Source organism: Schistocerca gregaria, chromosome X, assembly GCF_023897955.1.
Source record: "Schistocerca gregaria isolate iqSchGreg1 chromosome X, iqSchGreg1.2, whole genome shotgun sequence".
NCBI lineage: Eukaryota > Metazoa > Arthropoda > Insecta > Orthoptera > Acrididae > Schistocerca > Schistocerca gregaria.
Window position 1 is genome coordinate 38,352,887 of NC_064931.1, and position 19,599 is coordinate 38,372,485.

The 19,599-nt window shown below is 40.7% G+C and overlaps 1 protein-coding gene across 2 annotated transcripts in view; it reads left to right on the plus strand.

Annotated features, from left to right (window-relative positions):
• Nucleotides 1-19,599, plus strand: part of LOC126298809 (succinate-semialdehyde dehydrogenase, mitochondrial) — a 205,110-nt gene that overhangs the window by 173,254 nt on the left and 12,257 nt on the right. For both annotated transcript variants that reach the window (XM_049990273.1, XM_049990274.1), the window contains exons 7-8: nucleotides 3,090-3,248; nucleotides 8,646-8,818. In XM_049990273.1, the coding sequence (XP_049846230.1) occupies nucleotides 3,090-3,248; nucleotides 8,646-8,818 (332 nt within the window). The remainder of the gene's footprint in view (nucleotides 1-3,089; nucleotides 3,249-8,645; nucleotides 8,819-19,599) is intronic.

Consider the following 19,599-nt stretch of genomic DNA (forward strand, 5'->3'; position numbering starts at 1 on the left):
TATGTTGTTTTATGACATTCAGATACTTGTGCTCTACCAATACTGCAACTTGTTTGAACAAAAGCACCACTCTTCTGCCTCCATACTGACTTTCCACAACAGTACTGACCAGTCTGAACTAGAATTAAAAACAGGGGTAACCTGTAATTGTTGATTGTTTCCTTTGTTGTTCCTGCCTAACAATGACTGATTCTGTCCCTGAAAACTACCATTGTTTAACTTTCTGTTGCGTAATGGTTCCCAACAATTACTGCAGCTTTATCTGAAACAAGCTGTCTGCATCATCACTATTACTTCCTAAATCGTGTTAAAAGAAACCTAACCAAATACATCTCTGTCAACCTTTATTGTGCACAAATGCCATGCAATAGCAAGTTGAAATTTAGCCACATATAATATTATGGTCTACTTATGCAGTGTTTGAAATTTGGCTTGGATATCACTTGTCTCTTTAGAAAATCCATGTTTTTCAGGTAATTTTTCAAATTTTTGTATTTTCGTGAGCATGTAATTCTGTTCATGTGACTGATATGGGCAAGATGAGTTTTGTGTGCGTTCAGGCCACATTAAGCTTACCACAAAAAAATGTATACCCTTTTTGAGTGAATTACATTTGGCATAGAGGGCACCTACAATATACATCTTCTTTTAACGTATTACATTTTTTAAATCGCACTTTAGAATTTTTTATTTTCCCTCAGAAATATGTTGTTGGTGTTTTGATTCATAGAGTGTGTCCTCTAAATGGGTGTCACTGGGTTGCAAAAATTTCACTGGACTGTGTGGAATAGTTCCTAAGTTATTAAGACCTGAAGTTGGGTCTGAAGGTAGACTGCCGGATGTGGGTTGCAATTTCTGTGTCACACCACCTTCTTTCACAAGCCATAATTCTGGAACTAATTGGCAGGGGAATTGAAATTTTGTACATGAGTGTTCCACGCTTGGTAGCATTGGTGTGCAAAATTTCAGCCAAATCTGAGACTATCAGCTGGAACATTTTCTCAAATTGGTTGAATTGATGTGGAATGACCCTATTATACATGAAACTTGCAGGAAATTAACGCTCTTTTAAATTGATAAATTTTTTTACCTGAAATGCGCTGGATGCAAGTTACTGAGGGACAACTGAAAAAAGTGACATTTCATAGTGGATTTTTCAAGATGGTGGATAATGCAAAAGTGGGAGAAGGTCTAAAACTTAATTTTTTTTCCCCCACGAGAAGGGTAATCTGTAAAACATACCTGAAAATAAAATTAATGCCACCGTTTGCTACCCTACGTCTCTTTCAGACCTGTCTCTACTGGGTTATTTGGCCAAAAGCTGAATGTGTTTGTCTTTTCATTGTGTCTGTCTGCAACTCAGCATGTCATCTTTAGAGTAAGGGGCAGTCTATCCTTCCCATAATATTGTTGATATTCCAACCTGGATTTCCACTATTTGTCTGTGTTTAAATAAGTCAGGTGTATTTTAATGTCAAGAGTGATTACAACTTACGTCACATTGTCACATGAAAAGCTAGTTTGAAACTACACTGAAGCACCAAAAAAACTGGCATAGGCACGAGTGTTCAAATACAGAGATACGTAAACAGGCAGAATACGACGCTGCAGCAGTCATCGCCTACATAAGACAACAAGTGTCTGCCGCAGTTGAGTTGTTAAATGGGTTACTGCTGCTACAATATCAGGTTATCAAGAGCTAAGTGATTAGGAATGTGGTATTGTAGTTGGCACACGAGCGATGGGCCACTGCATCTCTGAGGTAGTAATGAAGTGGGGATTTTCCCATACGACCATTTCACGAGTGTACCCTGAGTATCAGGAATCCGGCAAAACATCAAATCTCTGACATTGCTGCAGCCGGGAAAAGGTCCTGCAAGAACGGGTCCAACGGCGACTGAAGAGAATGCTTCAACATGGTGGAAGTGCAACCCTTCCGCAAATTGGTGCAGATTTCAATGCTGGGCCATCAACAACTGTCAGGGTGCGAACCATTCAACGAAATATCATCAATATGGGCTTTTGGAGCTGAAGGCCCACTCGTGTATGCTTGATGATTGCACAACACAAAGCTTTACGCCTTGCATGAACCCGTCAACACCGACATTGAACTGTTGGCTACTGGAAACATATTGCCTGGTTGGATGAGTTTCATTTCAAATTGTATGTATACGGGAATGGACACAACCTCATGAATCCATGGACTCTGCATGTCAGCAGGGGACTGTTCTAGCTGGTGGAAGCTCTGTAATGGTGGAGGGCGTGTGAAGTTGGAGTGATACGGGACCCCTGCTATGTCTAGATATGACTCTGACAGATGACATGTACGTAAGCATCCTGTCTGATCACATGCGTCCACACATGTCCATTGTGCATTCTGACGGTTGTGGGCAATTCCAGCAGGATGATGTGAAACCCCCAAACATCCAGAATTGATATAGAGTGGGTCCAGGAACACACTTCTGACTTTAAACACTTCTGCTGACGACCAAACTTACCAAACATGAACATTATTGAGCAGATCTGGGTTGCCTTGCAACATACTGTTCAGAAGAGATCTCCACCCTCTTGTACTCCTACGAATTTATGGACAGCCCTGCAGGATTCTTTGTGTCAGTTCCCTCCATCACTACTTCAGACATAAGTCGAGTCCATGGCCCGTTGTTTTGCACCACTTCTGCATGCTCACGGGGGCCCTACACGATATTAAGAAGGTGTACCAGTTTCTTTGGCTCTTCGGTGTATTTACCATCTACAATATATTACTTTTGTTACAGTTTTTAGTCTCTTTATATATATATATATACTCACCTGACCATTTTGTTATCTGGGGCAATTAAGAGTTTTGATACACTTCAAAAGAATAAATTGTAACTCTTCCTTTTTGGATTATCTGTGGTTAACACTATTTATTCTGTTTTGACATTATTATGTAGTAATAGATGTGGCCTTGTTGTGTGATATAAAGCTGTGTAATCGAATTGGCTAAACATTTTTGCGTTTTTGTTAAATTTTTATTTTTCCATATCTGAAATTTCCATTGTACTAAACAACAAATTACCCAACATGTTAATTGATGGTATTTTCAGACGTGTGTCAGTGCAAATCGTTTCTTAGTGCAAGAAAACGTATTTGATCAATTTGTGTCAATGCTGAAGCAAGAGATGGTACAGCAACTTCGTCTGGGTGACACCACCAAACCAGAAAACAATCTTGGTCCACTAATCAACCAGCCTCAACTAGAAAAGGTACGCATACTTTTCCTGTAATTTCATGTTTAAATTGAATTTCAACTTTGCAATCAATTTCTGAATTTTTGATCAGAATAGTGGAATAAATCTCTCATCTGAATAATGTTTGTGATCTATTCAATAAGGCCTCTGAACAAACAAACACTCAAGTTAATCATATAATAAGACCTCAGCCAGACATTATGCTGAATACTGCAATGGACTGTTAGGTTTTGCACTGTGTGACCAATGAGAAATATACACTGATCAGCCAGAACATCACCTACCTAATAGCCAGTGTGTACACCTTTGGCACAGATAACAACGGTGATGTGTCGTGGCATGGAAGCAGTGAGGCCTTGGTTTGTTACAGGAGAGAGTTAGCACCACATCGACATCAGCACATCCCAGATATGTTCAATCGGGTTCAGATCTGGTGAGCTGGAGGGACCAGCACATAAATTGGAACTTGCCACTGTGTTCCCTGAACCACTCCATCGCACTCGTGGCTCTCTGACATTGCACATTATCTTGTTGAAAAATGCCAGTGCCTTCAGGAAACATGATCATCATGGTGACTTTCACAAGCTGCACTGATGCCCATGTGAATGTTCCCCAGAGCATAATGTAGCCTCCACTTGCTTGTCTCCATCCCACAGTACAGGTGTCAAGGAGCTGTTCCCCTGGAAGAAGACAGATTCACTCCCTCCCATTGACATCATGAAGAAAGTAATGGGTTTCATCAGACCATGCAACACACTGCCACTGCGCCGACGTCCAGTGCTGATAGTCCAGTGTCCATTTCAGTCATAGTTGCCATTGTCGATGTGTTAACATCGGCACATGCATGGGCTGTCTGCTGCGGAGACCTGTCGTTAGGAGTGTTCGGTGCACAGTCTGTTCACACACACTTGTACTCTGCCCAGCATTGAAGTCTGGTGTTAGTTCCACCACATTTTGCTGCCTCTCGTGTTTTACCAGTCTGCCCAGCCTATGACATCTGATGTCTGTAATGACAGGTGGCAGCCCAACCCTACAGCATCTGGATGTGGTTTCGCCACATGTTGAAGATTATCACCACAGCACTCCTCGAACACCCAACAAGTCATGCAGTTTCCGAAATGCTCATGCAAAGCCTCCGGGCCATCACTATCTGCCTTTGGTCAAACTCAGATATAGCTCACGTCTTCCCCGTTCTACACACGGACAGCATGCTCACTGATACTACATGCACCGAGTGTGCATCTGAACAACAGTCATTTCTCTCCGGGTGACACTACCATCACCTTCATGTGTTTATATCGGTAGTAAGTTGATAGCCATAATATTCCAGCTGATCATTGTGTAAGGTAATGGATGCATGTGTATGTGACAATACTGCAACTGAAAAAATTATATGTTGGACACCAAGAAAGCTTTCTTTAACATGTCAACATTACTCTGAGACTTGAAGATGGTCGCTTGACTGGAACTGGTTGTCGGTGAGTAAATAAGTGCTAAAGCAGCTTTTGATGATTCTATATTGCCGTTCTTTCAATATGTTAAAACTCTGAAACACTGTTTGCAGAAAAGTGTTCAAAAGAATGGTAATGACTTAAGTGGTGAAACAACTTTTATTTTGTAGAATATAGCATTTCTCACAAGTTGCTATTTAGTTTAGTAGTTTCGTAGTTTAGTGTTTGTTTGTGTAACATTACCCCAGGAAATATTTATTAACAAAAGTATTAATTTGAATTAAAATCCATTCAACCAGATAAGGTGGAACAGCATTGTGAGCCCTTAAAACACTCTAATAAGCATGTGTGGTTTCATTACCCATGTGAAATCCATATATTTCAATCGCAGCATCCAAAAATGTTGCATTTTACTGACAATTTGATTTCGTGTATCACCCAGATAATTTGGTTGGTTGGTGTGATTTGGGGGAAGGACCAAACTGCAAGGTAATCAGTACCATTGTCTGAGGGAAGGAAGTGGAAGGAAATCAGCTGTGCCTTCTCAAAGGCACCATCCCAGCATTTGCCTAAAACGGTTTAGGGAAATCGTGGAAACCGAAATCAGGTTTGGCTGGCAATGGGTTTGATCCGTTATCCTCTCGAATGCAAATCCAGTGTGCTAATCACTGCAGCATCTCACTTGGTCAGACAACTTGCATGCTGCCTGTCGGTTCTTCAAAGCTCCTTCCTTTATCCCCACCCCACTTGTCCTCTTGTCTCTGTGCAAGTAGATTTCCTGTAGATGCTAACACCACTACCTTTTCCAGCTTTGTAGCCCAGTCAAAGAACACCAAAAAAGGTCAGATAGGGGAAAAAGTTATGTTGTCACAAATTTTTGTAGAGCGGAAGGGGGAACGGCCATGAACAACACACTACAAATCCTTTCCAGTGGTATGTGAGTGTGTGGATGGTGTGGGGGTTCACTTAAAGATCACTTTTTAGATTTTTCTTGAGTAAATAGAAGACTGCAGCTTCTACTACGTTAAATTTCTTGAGTAAATAGAAGACTGCAGCTTCTACTACGTTAAATTTCCTACAAAAATTGTTCTATTCATTTTTTCTTTCGGAGTAATAGTTTATGCGTTGCGGGGGGTGGAAAATTGTAGATTACTTAAAATGTTTTGATGGTATAAAATTAATGCTTATAGTTTAGCGAAATGGGTTAAGAACAAATATAAAATGTGTGTGTCTCATCTAAGTACAACAGAACCATATTAAGGGCTAAATTTTATTCTGGGGCTGTGACAGGCTGAAGGGGAGTGGCTGATGGAGGGTATAGATGTGTAAGGGAAGCTAGGTCGACGGATTGTGGTCATGCAGTTCCCTCATTCCTAGGTCAGCATACCGAAGAGCAAGCAGGCAAATCCCCAATCTCTCTACCCCTCTATATCATAATAAGCAACAACATGGCGTTTCACAAATTTATACTGACCCTTTTGTCATGTGCCTTGCGTCTCCTCCACACACCTGAGTGGCAGTTTCCTTTTTAGTCTTCCTCTCTTGACAAAGTGCTTTGACACTTCATATAATACATATATGAGTTACTACGAACACTAATGCAGGAAATGCATATGGGCAGATTCTATTAGTTCTACAACTTTGCTTCCGCCGTTTTGCAATAGACAGCAGTAATAGCAAGTGGGGTTCGGGTGGTTGGTCATAGGTGTAATACAATAAGGTAGGGCATCTGCAAACATAATGCCATAAAAATATTAGTCCATTTGTGATTGCTTCATAAGGTTATTCTCGATTAGGTACGTCAATTTACGTATTCATTTCTTGCCATTTGTGGGAAATTTTAATTTTCTGCTTTAACATGAAGAAATCTGTGGCTGTGGCCCTTAAATTAAAATGCTGAGGAAGACCCGAGGGAACTATTAATGGAAGAACGTGCAGAGAATGTTTTCATTGCCTTAAGAATGGTGATTTTGATGTCGAAGATCGGCATGGCGATGGAAGACAGAACGTTTTCGTAGCTACTGAAACGCACGAAGACAGTCACAGGAAATCATCATCGAAAGGAATTGATGCGTTCAAGCCCAGCAGTGAAATTTAAATGACTACAATACAGTGATAGACACGTAAAGGTAATTTTGCAGCAAGTTAGTGCTCGACCCCATGTTGCAAAACCCGTCAAAATATACATGGAAATGTTGAAATGAGAAGTCCTATCCCTCCCACCATATTGTCCATACGTTTGCTCTCTCTGACTACCTCATTTTTCGATCAGTGACATACAGTCTCACTGACCAGCACTTCCAATCATATGAACAAGTGCAAAATTGAATCGATTCGTGGATCCCCACAAAAGACTCCCAGTTCGTCCGCCACAGGATTCGTATGCTATCCGAAAGATGGGAGTATGTAGTGGCCAGCGATGGGCAATACTATGAGTCATAATTTTTTTGTAAGTTTTTCACAATAAAGCCCCAAGCTTAGAGAAGAAACGGTGGAAGTAAAGTTGTAGACCTTATATGTAAACCTCTGCATGCTGTTCTACACTGCTGGAGGAAAAATTGATCTGTACGGCAGTTGTAGGTGCCTTCAGAGGAAGGTGCTTACACATCCTTCCTTTTCCCTGAATTTTATAGTCATTTCTTTTCCTGTTATAACCTGTTCATACACACACTAAACATAATGCTTTTTCTAAACTGCAGAATTTGTTTCTGTGAGTCAAATAACATAATGTATAATATGGCAAAACTAAAATTAAGTCTCTAGTTTACAGCATGTGCAAACATATTTGTTTTTCTCTGATAAAAACAGGTTTTGCTTAGATGGTAAAAATATCTGATGAACTAACCAGTGTTAAGCTGCAGCTTTGCTTATAACTCAAAGCCTTTCATTTTGTAAGTCTTCCCTCATTCAATTAAGTATCAAGTAGAATACTGCAGTTAATAGTAACTCTTTTTCATCTCAATAATAATGCATCTTTCACTGCAGATTCACGATGCAGAAATGAAAATTACTCCAGGATTTTAATGGTTCTTACCTGAAAGGTATTAAATCTGTGTCAAAATGCTATTTTTTCTTATGAGCAGCCATAAAAAACACAAAATTTATGTTCTTAATTATTTAATGTTACAAAATAGTGTAGGCTTGAACTTTTTGTGCATATATTATCAACTGTACCCATACCTTGTCTTAGTCTAAATCTGAAATCAAAATTCGCTTATGGAAGATATCTGCACAAGTCTCCATATTTTCATTTTTTATTTTGTACGTAAAATTGTATTTCATGCCAAAGGTTGTTCCATTAATTTAATACTCACTGAATTTTGAGTCAGACTTTTCGTTTTGTCTTGTGGGAAATGAAAAGTTTTCTTATTTTATCTGACTGTTAGATTATGGGAAAAAATTACATTCTCACTGTAGATTCAACTTGTCTATTCATTATTCTCAGTATATATGCTACTGATGTCAAACAATGTGAAACAACATTAGTGTACTCTTTCTTTGTGAATAGTTGTTTATAGTCATGATGGCAAAAGAAGAGCCCTTACAGTTGAAGTTGGCACAATACAGTTGTGTCATGTGTCTACCGAAACGAATCACACATGCAGTTTGGTGTGTCTCTATGATGATGCCTCATAGTTTCTGCAGTGGAACGAAAGACTATTGTTTTCAGCCACATAGTGTTGATACTGAGCCTTTTAGACTTCACACTTGAAAGCTGGCAACTATGCTGCCAGCTGTCGGGCCTTTTCTTTCTTTATATGAATGATATTTGTGGCATTACAATGCTCCTCAGACTGTCAGAGGCGACAGGCAGCACAGGTTAAAATAGCAGTGATATAGCAGGAAAAAGGTTTCAAATGCTGAAAGAGCTGTTTGGTCCACCAGGCATTACAGGTATTAGTGTGTGTGTTGGCTGTTTGGTTGGTTATTATAAACCTCTTCTTTTTTTTTTTTTTGCCAGGTTGAGTCAATAGTGAAAGATGCACTGCAAAAAGGTGCTAACCTTCATGTGGGTGGTAATCGTGCCTCTTCAGTTGGGCCATTATTTTATGAACCAACGCTTTTAACTGGTATTACTCCTGATATGAGGTGCTACAATGAAGAAATTTTTGGCCCTGTGGTCACTGTAATAAAGTAAGTATTCACATTTTTAAATAAGTTGTGGATGTACTGAAGTATATATTACTTAATATAAGTGTAAAAAAGATACATAAGTTGAATTTATTGTGATACAAGATCTGTAGAGAGCAGGTTCTGTAAAGACAGAGCCATATTACTGTCATCTGTAATTAACATATAGCCACTCGTAAAAAATCACTGACCAGTGTTTAGCAAAGATATTGATTATCACTCTAAAGTGGGTTTCCTTCCCAGTCACTTATAGAATGTAGACAAGAACTTAACAAAGGTTGAGGGGGAGTGTGTGTGTGTGTGTGTGTGTGTGTGTGTGTGTGTGTGTGTGTGTGTGTGTGTGTGTGTGTGTGTTTTACCTTAGACAGGCACTTGCGAAATTAATACCTGAGAATTGGCAGATTAAAACTGTGTGCCGGACCAAGACTCAAATTCGGGACCTTTGCCTTTTGCGGGCAAGCGCTCTACCATCTGAGCTACCCAAGTGCGACTCACGCCCTGTCGTCACAGCTTCACTTCCACCGAGTTTGAGTCTCAGTCCGGCACACATTTTTAATCTGCCAGGAAGTTTTGGAAAAGTGTCTTGTTCATTACATATTATCCACCAAGTTTCAGACCCATTAAACTTCAAAATAGCTCTGAGCAAATGCAGTAGAAAGTCTTCTGTTCAGTAACCCTTGTTTTGTACTGATGTGACTAATGAAAGAACCAGATTAATTGAATACTGCCGTGATCATTTATTTCCCAATGTTTGCAAAACATGGAGGTGAAGAAAATGAAAGAGGCACCCTTAGAATCATCTGATAGCACTGCATCAGATGCTTCAACATGCTTTTGTCAGTGCACTGTCACTTTTTGTTCGCTGTGAGAGTGACGTAAATGAACCACTCATACAAAATTATTTGGTAAGTTGTCAGTGTTTTGTAGGTGACTATGAGCAAAACAATAGCTCAATTCAGCAACAGGATCTGGGATTCACACTAGCAAGACAACAGGTTCCAGATGGTGCTGAAAACTCTTTCTGAGCTCATGCTTGGCTACCATACTCCCCCAACTTTTGCAGTGCCTTTTCCCTTTCTGTACTGCATGTCTATCCTCTTGCTATTATTTTTCCCCCTCCCTTGGGGAACATGTCTTGGGTGTTTCCAGGAATGTGTTCTGAAGATTCAGTAGCCCAGCATAGGAACCAGCCCTCCTTCCTTCATTCTCTATCTGCTCCCCCTTCCTCCAGTTTGGCATTTGAGATATCTCTTCTTCTTCTTCTTCCCTTTGTGTTCCTGAAGGCTTTTGCACACATTTGACTCACAACAGATGTCTGGGTAGTTCAGAATTCCCAGCCTCGGGTCGACAAATAGGGTTCGCACGTACCCCCAGGTACATGCCAGGTCTAGGGGGAGAGGGATGATTGCTTGAGCTGTTACTTTCCGAGTTGCCAATTGGTCCCTCTGTCTGGAGCTCAGAAGGTGGAACCTGAGGTGTGAACAATTGTCTAAGGCGAATAAGGGGGAGGGGTGGGGGGGGAGGGTGGGGTGGGGGGTGGGGGGGAAGGAGCACGCCATTGGAGATGCTGGCAGTCACGGGAGATTTTGTCCCAATAAGCCAATCATCTTCATCTCGGTCTATACCTACTAAAGGTAAGTGGAATGAAGCTAAAGCTTCAATGTCTCGTCCAGCTGCACCTCGGTTCCTCGTGGTGTCATGTACCAAAGGAGGTCAGTCTTCTGCTACAGTTAATGCCTTTAATGTTCAGAAAGGTGTTGATGCAATTGCAGGCCCCGTGAAATCCTGCTCTTGCTTGGTAATGGGACTTTGCTTCTGGAGACCATTTGTGATTTTCAAACCCTACATCTGTCTACAGCTTAGGTTCTCCATGGCTATTCTGTTCATGTCAAGGCCCATTGTATGCTGAATTCTACACTTGGTGTTATTTATACTTGGCTGCTTGGCAGTCCGACCAAGAGGGAAATCCAGCATTCTCTCTCTGATTGGGGCATCACTGTGGTCCAATGGGTAATGAAAAAGATTGGTGCAAACACTCATTTTCTCACATTTGATCAGGTAGTGCTTCCATCGAAGATGAAGACAGGCTATGAAGTTATTATGGTACAACCAAACATTCCATACCCAATGTGTTGTTACTAGAGCCAACGTTGTAACCGCACTCACATGTCCTGTCAAAACTTGGCCAAATGTGTTACTTGTGTTATACATGCTCATGAGGATGAGTGTCCCATGTATCTCGATGAGTGGGCCATTCTGGAGATCCGAGGTGAAGGAAAAAGTCACTCACAAGTTGTTGGCTAGTTGTAAACCCTGCATTTTACTGTGTGTCATTTTTAATACAGTTCTCGCTCTAAGAAGGACACATCACACAGGCTTGCTACATCTAATTCAGTACTGCAGTTGTGAAATGGTCCAGTATCATGGTAGCATTCCTGTCTCCTTCTCCCACAGCTGCACAACAAGGCACCAAATTTTCCCCTTTGACGGCAAAATCACCTGCTACACAACCGGGAGGTCGGAAATAACAAAAGGAATACTGCTGTGAAGACTTTTTACATCACTCCAGCCAACAAATGTCTTGTTCATGGCATTACATCCAACAAGGAGGAATTACGGCTGCTCTTGGAATTGCAGTGTCCATTTGTTTTCTGCCTCAAAGAATCCAAATTGGCCTCATGACCACTTTGACTCTCACATTTTCTTCCGGTCCACTTTGACGTCCCCCCTCACCTCACCCCCTCACCTAACCCCCACACCTCCCCCCCCCTCACCTCCCCCCTTACCTCCAACCCATCACCTCCCCCCCCATCACCTCCCCCCCCATCACCTCCCCCCCCATCACCTCCCACCCATCACCTCCCCCCCCCATCCTTCTGTAGGGTTTGTGGCTAATTTGCACCTATTTTTTGAATGTCTGAATGTTTTATTTTCTAAGCACAAAGTACAGTGAAAAGATCATCTATCGAAACAGTAAAACAATTTTTTTATTTCTACGTAGTATTTAAAGTGTTTCACATTATTTAATACCGTATGTCAATCTTCAGTATCTGCAAAGTTGCACTGAATCACAAGGTACATTTTCAGGTTTTCCATTGTCAAAGATCTACGGTTGCCGATGAGGATAATTTTGTACCTGGAAAAGCTCCTCTCCACTTCGCAAGACGTCACTGGAGTTCAGCTTTGTTTAAGTATCTTCAAATGTTGCGGCATTCCCTGAAAGAGTGTAACTAATTTTGCACAGTGTAGAATATCCAGGATTCCGTTGGAGAACACTTTGCAATTTGGTTTTCACTTTGTCAGCCTCATGACCACGAGCTCGACCCAACTCACTCTGCACATGTTGCACAATACTCAGGGCCTGACATAGTAGAGTGCCAACAGCTTCCAGTCATTTGTCATTAAAATCTGGGCCCTAGTTATAACATAGATGTCATCAGCACCATGCAGCAAGACAGAAAGGCGTTCCCTGATCTCATGAAAAATGTAAAACAGAGTAAGGGAAAATGTGTAACAGCACACAGGAACAAGCAGATATTTTTGAAATTAAAGGGAAAGTGATGATGTAATGTTAAACATGTTTCATAATTATGCATATAATTTCAAAAGTAAAATTGTGCAAAACCTATGTATTGCAATAAGATTATAGTGATTCCCAGATACAAGTGGTTGGAGCAGACTGAAAATCTGTTATCTCAAACATTTTTGACACTTCCTGGAAGCAGCATGCTTCAGTGTATACATCTACGGCCATCTAGCAGTGAATAGGTGAACTCCTTGTAATCATTCATACATACATACATACATACATACATACATATTATTGATGCATGGCAGAGGGTGTTCCAAACCAGTGTTGTGTGGCCAAGTGTGCCTGTAACAAATTTTGTGCAGCAGAAATTGCTTCATACTGATGTTGCACCATGGAGGGTGCTTTGTACCGGTTTCGGCTGTCAGTGCAGTTTGCGTGCCGGTTTAAGGTGTTGGCGCACTCTGCGGGCCAGTATCGGGCAGCAGCGGGTGCTGTGCGCAGATGGTGGGTGACACTGGCTGCTGCATGCCAGTGGTACGTTGGGAAAAGAGGGGAAAGGTCACATATATACTGTTTGTGTTGGCTGGCAGTGGAATTGTGTGGCCGGCAACTGGCTGTAGCTCATACCAAACTCCCATTGCAGTTGGGTGGATGACACCATACTGAAGCTGTGGTCAGACAGCTGGTAAATGGCTTTAGCTTGCAGCGAGCTGGTGCTGTAGTTAATTGGACTAGTCAGTGTATTAGCTTACAGCTCCTACATTTCCATGAGATGTCACTCCGAACAACAATTAAATATGAAACGGTGTTCATGCCCCCATGAGAACATTCCTGATATGGACTGCTTAAATCATTTAAGTTATAGCATGGAGGTGATGATACTCAGTTACCTAACATTGTTCTCCAAAGTTTAATCAGAACTCTGCGCATTGGACCATAATCGACATTACCACTATGTCAGACAAGTCATATGACTGTAGGTACTTAGTGCTACCTGGGTGAAATTTATGTGGCTCTAATTGAGTTTAAAAACATGTTGGTGGAAAAGGAGGAGAGTGCAATTCACGATTAGTCTTGGTGTACAGTTCGTTGTATCCTCTCTGGTGCAGGAGTCGTCAATTGGACACAGACTGCAAGGACAAAAAATGATTTGCCTTATAGCCAGTAATTTTCTGGACTTTTTTTTCCTAGCACAGTGAAGACAAGACCAATAAGGTGGTGTAGAGTATGCATGAGGAGAGGCTTTTGAACAAAAGACATATCTTATTGGCGTGCAGAATGTGAAGTTCACGTGCAGCATCATCCTTTGAAATGTTTCAAAAAATTCTTTAATGTTGTGAAAATAAAATATCGTTTGCTTCTTTAGTACATTTTATTCAATCAATTTTGAGTCATAAATCTAAAGCCACAAAATGCACCTGCACAATTGTGCCAGCTTGCACTATGGCATACTACCCACTGAGACAGAGGTTCGTGCATGTAAAATACCCTCAAAGTGAGATGCATAGAGTATGCTTGTCCAAAAACAGATTCTTCAAAAGTAGTAAGTAGGGTCTTGTTCTGGAAGTTGATCTTATTATGGAATGTCAGATACTGCAGATTTCTGGACTAAGCCCGAGGGGAAAGTTATAGTATGTCATATTTGCTGACGAGTCCTCTGGGTTGTATGGTTGTGGTCGAAGAAACTTTACTGTTCCTGACATTTCATCCAGAGCTGTGCTGGACAACATAGGAGGTGCTCCTGGTGACGTCGAGTCTTGCCAACTGGTGAGTAAGACATAGGAAAGTGAGTTAAATACTGTGAAAATGAGTGCGGTCTAGTTTACAAGTGATCAGCTCAGATAATCCTTGGCAGATATAAAGCTTCACAATTGATTGTCACGTCTTGAGGCTAAAAACTTGCCTATTGTTTGTGTAAAGCCACTGTCCTTATATCACTAAATTTCATGGCTGCTTCTTTCTTAAAACCCTATTTACTTCTTTTCCTTGAATAGACATTTTTCTCAAAAGCCTGCTTCTAATTTTTTAATTCAGCATGCAGGTGTTTCGGTGTGCAGATTCTTTTGGCTACATCCACAAGACTTGTAATGACATCTCTCTTTTGTTGTGGAGTTCTTATGAAAATATCTGTCTGTATACATGACTTTCCAAAAGACCTTATGTCTCAAACTTCCGTCAATCTGTCTCATAACGAAAACATGCAAGAAGGATATTATGTTTTGATTTCAAATTTCCAAGGTAAATGGGATATTTGAATTTATATGTTTTAGATAACAAAATAATTCTTCTAAACCTTTATCGTGTGACCAAATCTTTAATGTATCATCAACAAATTGATACCACTGAGATGGTTTCTTATTTGCATTTTCTAGAGCTCTCTGTTCAGATTTTTCCATCTAAAAATTAGTGATCGGAGGACCCATTGGGGCACCATCAACTTGCTTATAAAACTCATTGTCCCATTGGAACCGACTAGGTGTAAGGCATTGTCTAAAAAAAGACAGTCTAATCCACGGGGAAAACTTCTGTTTTATAAATCATAACTTTGTTAACTGGAACTGTGTTGAATCTTAAAAGAATGTCTTCAGGAGTCAAAGTTAGTTCTTAAAGTTTCTCAATACAGTGACATGAGTATTTCATACAAGAGTCAGTTCTACCATATAGTTGTAAACGAGTTGCCAGATATCTTGCTATTTGATATATTGTGGAATTAATAGCACCAACAGTTGCTCACTGAGGAAGATCAGATTTATGAATAATGGGTAGGCCATTAATGCTGGGCTACATTTATTGTCTTTAATAAGGCCTTTCTATCCTCTTCTTGAATCATAGAACATGACTTGATCAGAGTATGTGTTATCTTCAGCATGCTATCTGTAGGGTCTTCCTCAAGTGTTTTGTACTTTTCTGAAGTTAAAAGACCCAAAATTTTCCTTTTATAATCCTCTTTAGTTGTAACAAAGTAGTGTTGCTTTTGTCAGCAGGAAGAACCACTCTCTCTTCATCTGCATGTAAATTTTTGAGAGCCTTTTACCTTTTGTTGAATTACTTTTCAAAGGTTTACTGTGGCACAGTATTCTGGTGGTTTCGATTTGAATTGCATTGATTGTTAAATTTTATCTCTGACAGGGATTCTCTCTACTAATCATGTATAATCTAAAATACACTCATTGTACTCTCAGAGATCTGGGTTGTTAGTCTAGAAGACTCAGCATTGCCAGGAATGTCCAGCACAGCTCTGGATGAAACCTTAGGAACCTAAAAGTTACTCTGATCGTAGTCTTTCAACACAGAAGACTCACCAGCAACTATGACATAAGGCCGTGAAAGCCTTCATTGTATGATACGTAGAAGGCGTCCCTGTCTCCATGCACCTGTTTGTTGTTGCACTTGATCCTTTGCTCTTTTGATGTCTGCAACAATGGTGTTGCTGCTTACCTTTGAACTTTCCAACTGTGTAATGCTTTGGAATAGCTGATGAACCACTTGTGTATTTTCTTTAGTGATGGAGATGTGCCACCAAATTAAGGAACTAGACAACTCTTAAGAAGGGCACTTTCTAAACCATCTTGATGAAATTGCTCATCTTTATGTACATCACTCTTTTGCAGTCAGTAGAATCAAGTTGATTAACTCAAACTTTTCATCCAATTTGTGGGAGGTGTGCAATAGTATGAGCTAAGGGACTGCATGTAGGGGTGAGGTACAGTGGGGGCTTCATATGTTCCATGACCACTGTGGTAACTGTGTGAAGGGTTGACTCTCACATTTTCTTCCGGTCCACTTTGACGTCCCCCCTCACCTCACCCCCTCACCTAACCCCCACACCTCCCCCCCCCCTCACCTCCCCCCTTACCTCCAACCCATCACCTCCCCCCCCATCACCTCCCCCCCCATCACCTCCCCCCCCATCACCTCCCACCCATCACCTCCCCCCCCCCATCCTTCTGTAGGGTTTGTGGCTAATTTGCACCTATTTTTTGAATGTCTGAATGTTTTATTTTCTAAGCACAAAGTACAGTGAAAAGATCATCTATCGAAACAGTAAAACAATTTTTTTATTTCTACGTAGTATTTAAAGTGTTTCACATTATTTAATACCGTATGTCAATCTTCAGTATCTGCAAAGTTGCACTGAATCACAAGGTACATTTTCAGGTTTTCCATTGTCAAAGATCTACGGTTGCCGATGAGGATAATTTTGTACCTGGAAAAGCTCCTCTCCACTTCGCAAGACGTCACTGGAGTTCAGCTTTGTTTAAGTATCTTCAAATGTTGCGGCATTCCCTGAAAGAGTGTAACTAATTTTGCACAGTGTAGAATATCCAGGATTCCGTTGGAGAACACTTTGCAATTTGGTTTTCACTTTGTCAGCCTCATGACCACGAGCTCGACCCAACTCACTCTGCACATGTTGCACAATACTCAGGGCCTGACATAGTAGAGTGCCAACAGCTTCCAGTCATTTGTCATTAAAATCTGGGCCCTAGTTATAACATAGATGTCATCAGCACCATGCAGCAAGACAGAAAGGCGTTCCCTGATCTCATGAAAAATGTAAAACAGAGTAAGGGAAAATGTGTAACAGCACACAGGAACAAGCAGATATTTTTGAAATTAAAGGGAAAGTGATGATGTAATGTTAAACATGTTTCATAATTATGCATATAATTTCAAAAGTAAAATTGTGCAAAACCTATGTATTGCAATAAGATTATAGTGATTCCCAGATACAAGTGGTTGGAGCAGACTGAAAATCTGTTATCTCAAACATTTTTGACACTTCCTGGAAGCAGCATGCTTCAGTGTATACATCTACGGCCATCTAGCAGTGAATAGGTGAACTCCTTGTAATCATTCATACATACATACATACATACATACATACATATTATTGATGCATGGCAGAGGGTGTTCCAAACCAGTGTTGTGTGGCCAAGTGTGCCTGTAACAAATTTTGTGCAGCAGAAATTGCTTCATACTGATGTTGCACCATGGAGGGTGCTTTGTACCGGTTTCGGCTGTCAGTGCAGTTTGCGTGCCGGTTTAAGGTGTTGGCGCACTCTGCGGGCCAGTATCGGGCAGCAGCGGGTGCTGTGCGCAGATGGTGGGTGACACTGGCTGCTGCATGCCAGTGGTACGTTGGGAAAAGAGGGGAAAGGTCACATATATACTGTTTGTGTTGGCTGGCAGTGGAATTGTGTGGCCGGCAACTGGCTGTAGCTCATACCAAACTCCCATTGCAGTTGGGTGGATGACACCATACTGAAGCTGTGGTCAGACGGCTGGTAAATGGCTTTAGCTTGCAGCGAGCTGGTGCTGTAGTTAATTGGACTAGTCAGTGTATTAGCTTACAGCTCCTACATTTCCATGAGATGTCACTCCGAACAACAATTAAATATGAAACGGTGTTCATGCCCCCATGAGAACATTCCTGATATGGACTGCTTAAATCATTTAAGTTATAGCATGGAGGTGATGATACTCAGTTACCTAACATTGTTCTCCAAAGTTTAATCAGAACTCTGCGCATTGGACCATAATCGACATTACCACTATGTCAGACAAGTCATATGACTGTAGGTACTTAGTGCTACCTGGGTGAAATTTATGTGGCTCTAATTGAGTTTAAAAACATGTTGGTGGAAAAGGAGGAGAGTGCAATTCACGATTAGTCTTGGTGTACAGTTCGTTGTATCCTCTCTGGTGCAGGAGTCGTCAATTGGACACAGACTGCAAGGACAAAAAATGATTTGCCTTATAGCCAGTAATTTTCTGGACTTTTTTTTCCTAGCACAGTGAAGACAAGACCAATAAGGTGGTGTAGAGTATGCATGAGGAGAGGCTTTTGAACAAAAGACATATCTTATTGGCGTGCAGAATGTGAAGTTCACGTGCAGCATCATCCTTTGAAATGTTTCAAAAAATTCTTTAATGTTGTGAAAATAAAATATCGTTTGCTTCTTTAGTACATTTTATTCAATCAATTTTGAGTCATAAATCTAAAGCCACAAAATGCACCTGCACAATTGTGCCAGCTTGCACTATGGCATACTACCCACTGAGACAGAGGTTCGTGCATGTAAAATACCCTCAAAGTGAGATGCATAGAGTATGCTTGTCCAAAAACAGATTCTTCAAAAGTAGTAAGTAGGGTCTTGTTCTGGAAGTTGATCTTATTATGGAATGTCAGATACTGCAGATTTCTGGACTAAGCCCGAGGGGAAAGTTATAGTATGTCATATTTGCTGACGAGTCCTCTGGGTTGTATGGTTGTGGTCGAAGAAACTTTACTGTTCCTGACATTTCATCCAGAGCTGTGCTGGACAACATAGGAGGTGCTCCTGGTGACGTCGAGTCTTGCCAACTGGTGAGTAAGACATAGGAAAGTGAGTTAAATACTGTGAAAATGAGTGCGGTCTAGTTTACAAGTGATCAGCTCAGATAATCCTTGGCAGATATAAAGCTTCACAATTGATTGTCACGTCTTGAGGCTAAAAACTTGCCTATTGTTTGTGTAAAGCCACTGTCCTTATATCACTAAATTTCATGGCTGCTTCTTTCTTAAAACCCTATTTACTTCTTTTCCTTGAATAGACATTTTTCTCAAAAGCCTGCTTCTAATTTTTTAATTCAGCATGCAGGTGTTTCGGTGTGCAGATTCTTTTGGCTACATCCACAAGACTTGTAATGACATCTCTCTTTTGTTGTGGAGTTCTTATGAAAATATCTGTCTGTATACATGACTTTCCAAAAGACCTTATGTCTCAAACTTCCGTCAATCTGTCTCATAACGAAAACATGCAAGAAGGATATTATGTTTTGATTTCAAATTTCCAAGGTAAATGGGATATTTGAATTTATATGTTTTAGATAACAAAATAATTCTTCTAAACCTTTATCGTGTGACCAAATCTTTAATGTATCATCAACAAATTGATACCACTGAGATGGTTTCTTATTTGCATTTTCTAGAGCTCTCTGTTCAGATTTTTCCATCTAAAAATTAGTGATCGGAGGACCCATTGGGGCACCATCAACTTGCTTATAAAACTCATTGTCCCATTGGAACCGACTAGGTGTAAGGCATTGTCTAAAAAAAGACAGTCTAATCCACGGGGAAAACTTCTGTTTTATAAATCATAACTTTGTTAACTGGAACTGTGTTGAATCTTAAAAGAATGTCTTCAGGAGTCAAAGTTAGTTCTTAAAGTTTCTCAATACAGTGACATGAGTATTTCATACAAGAGTC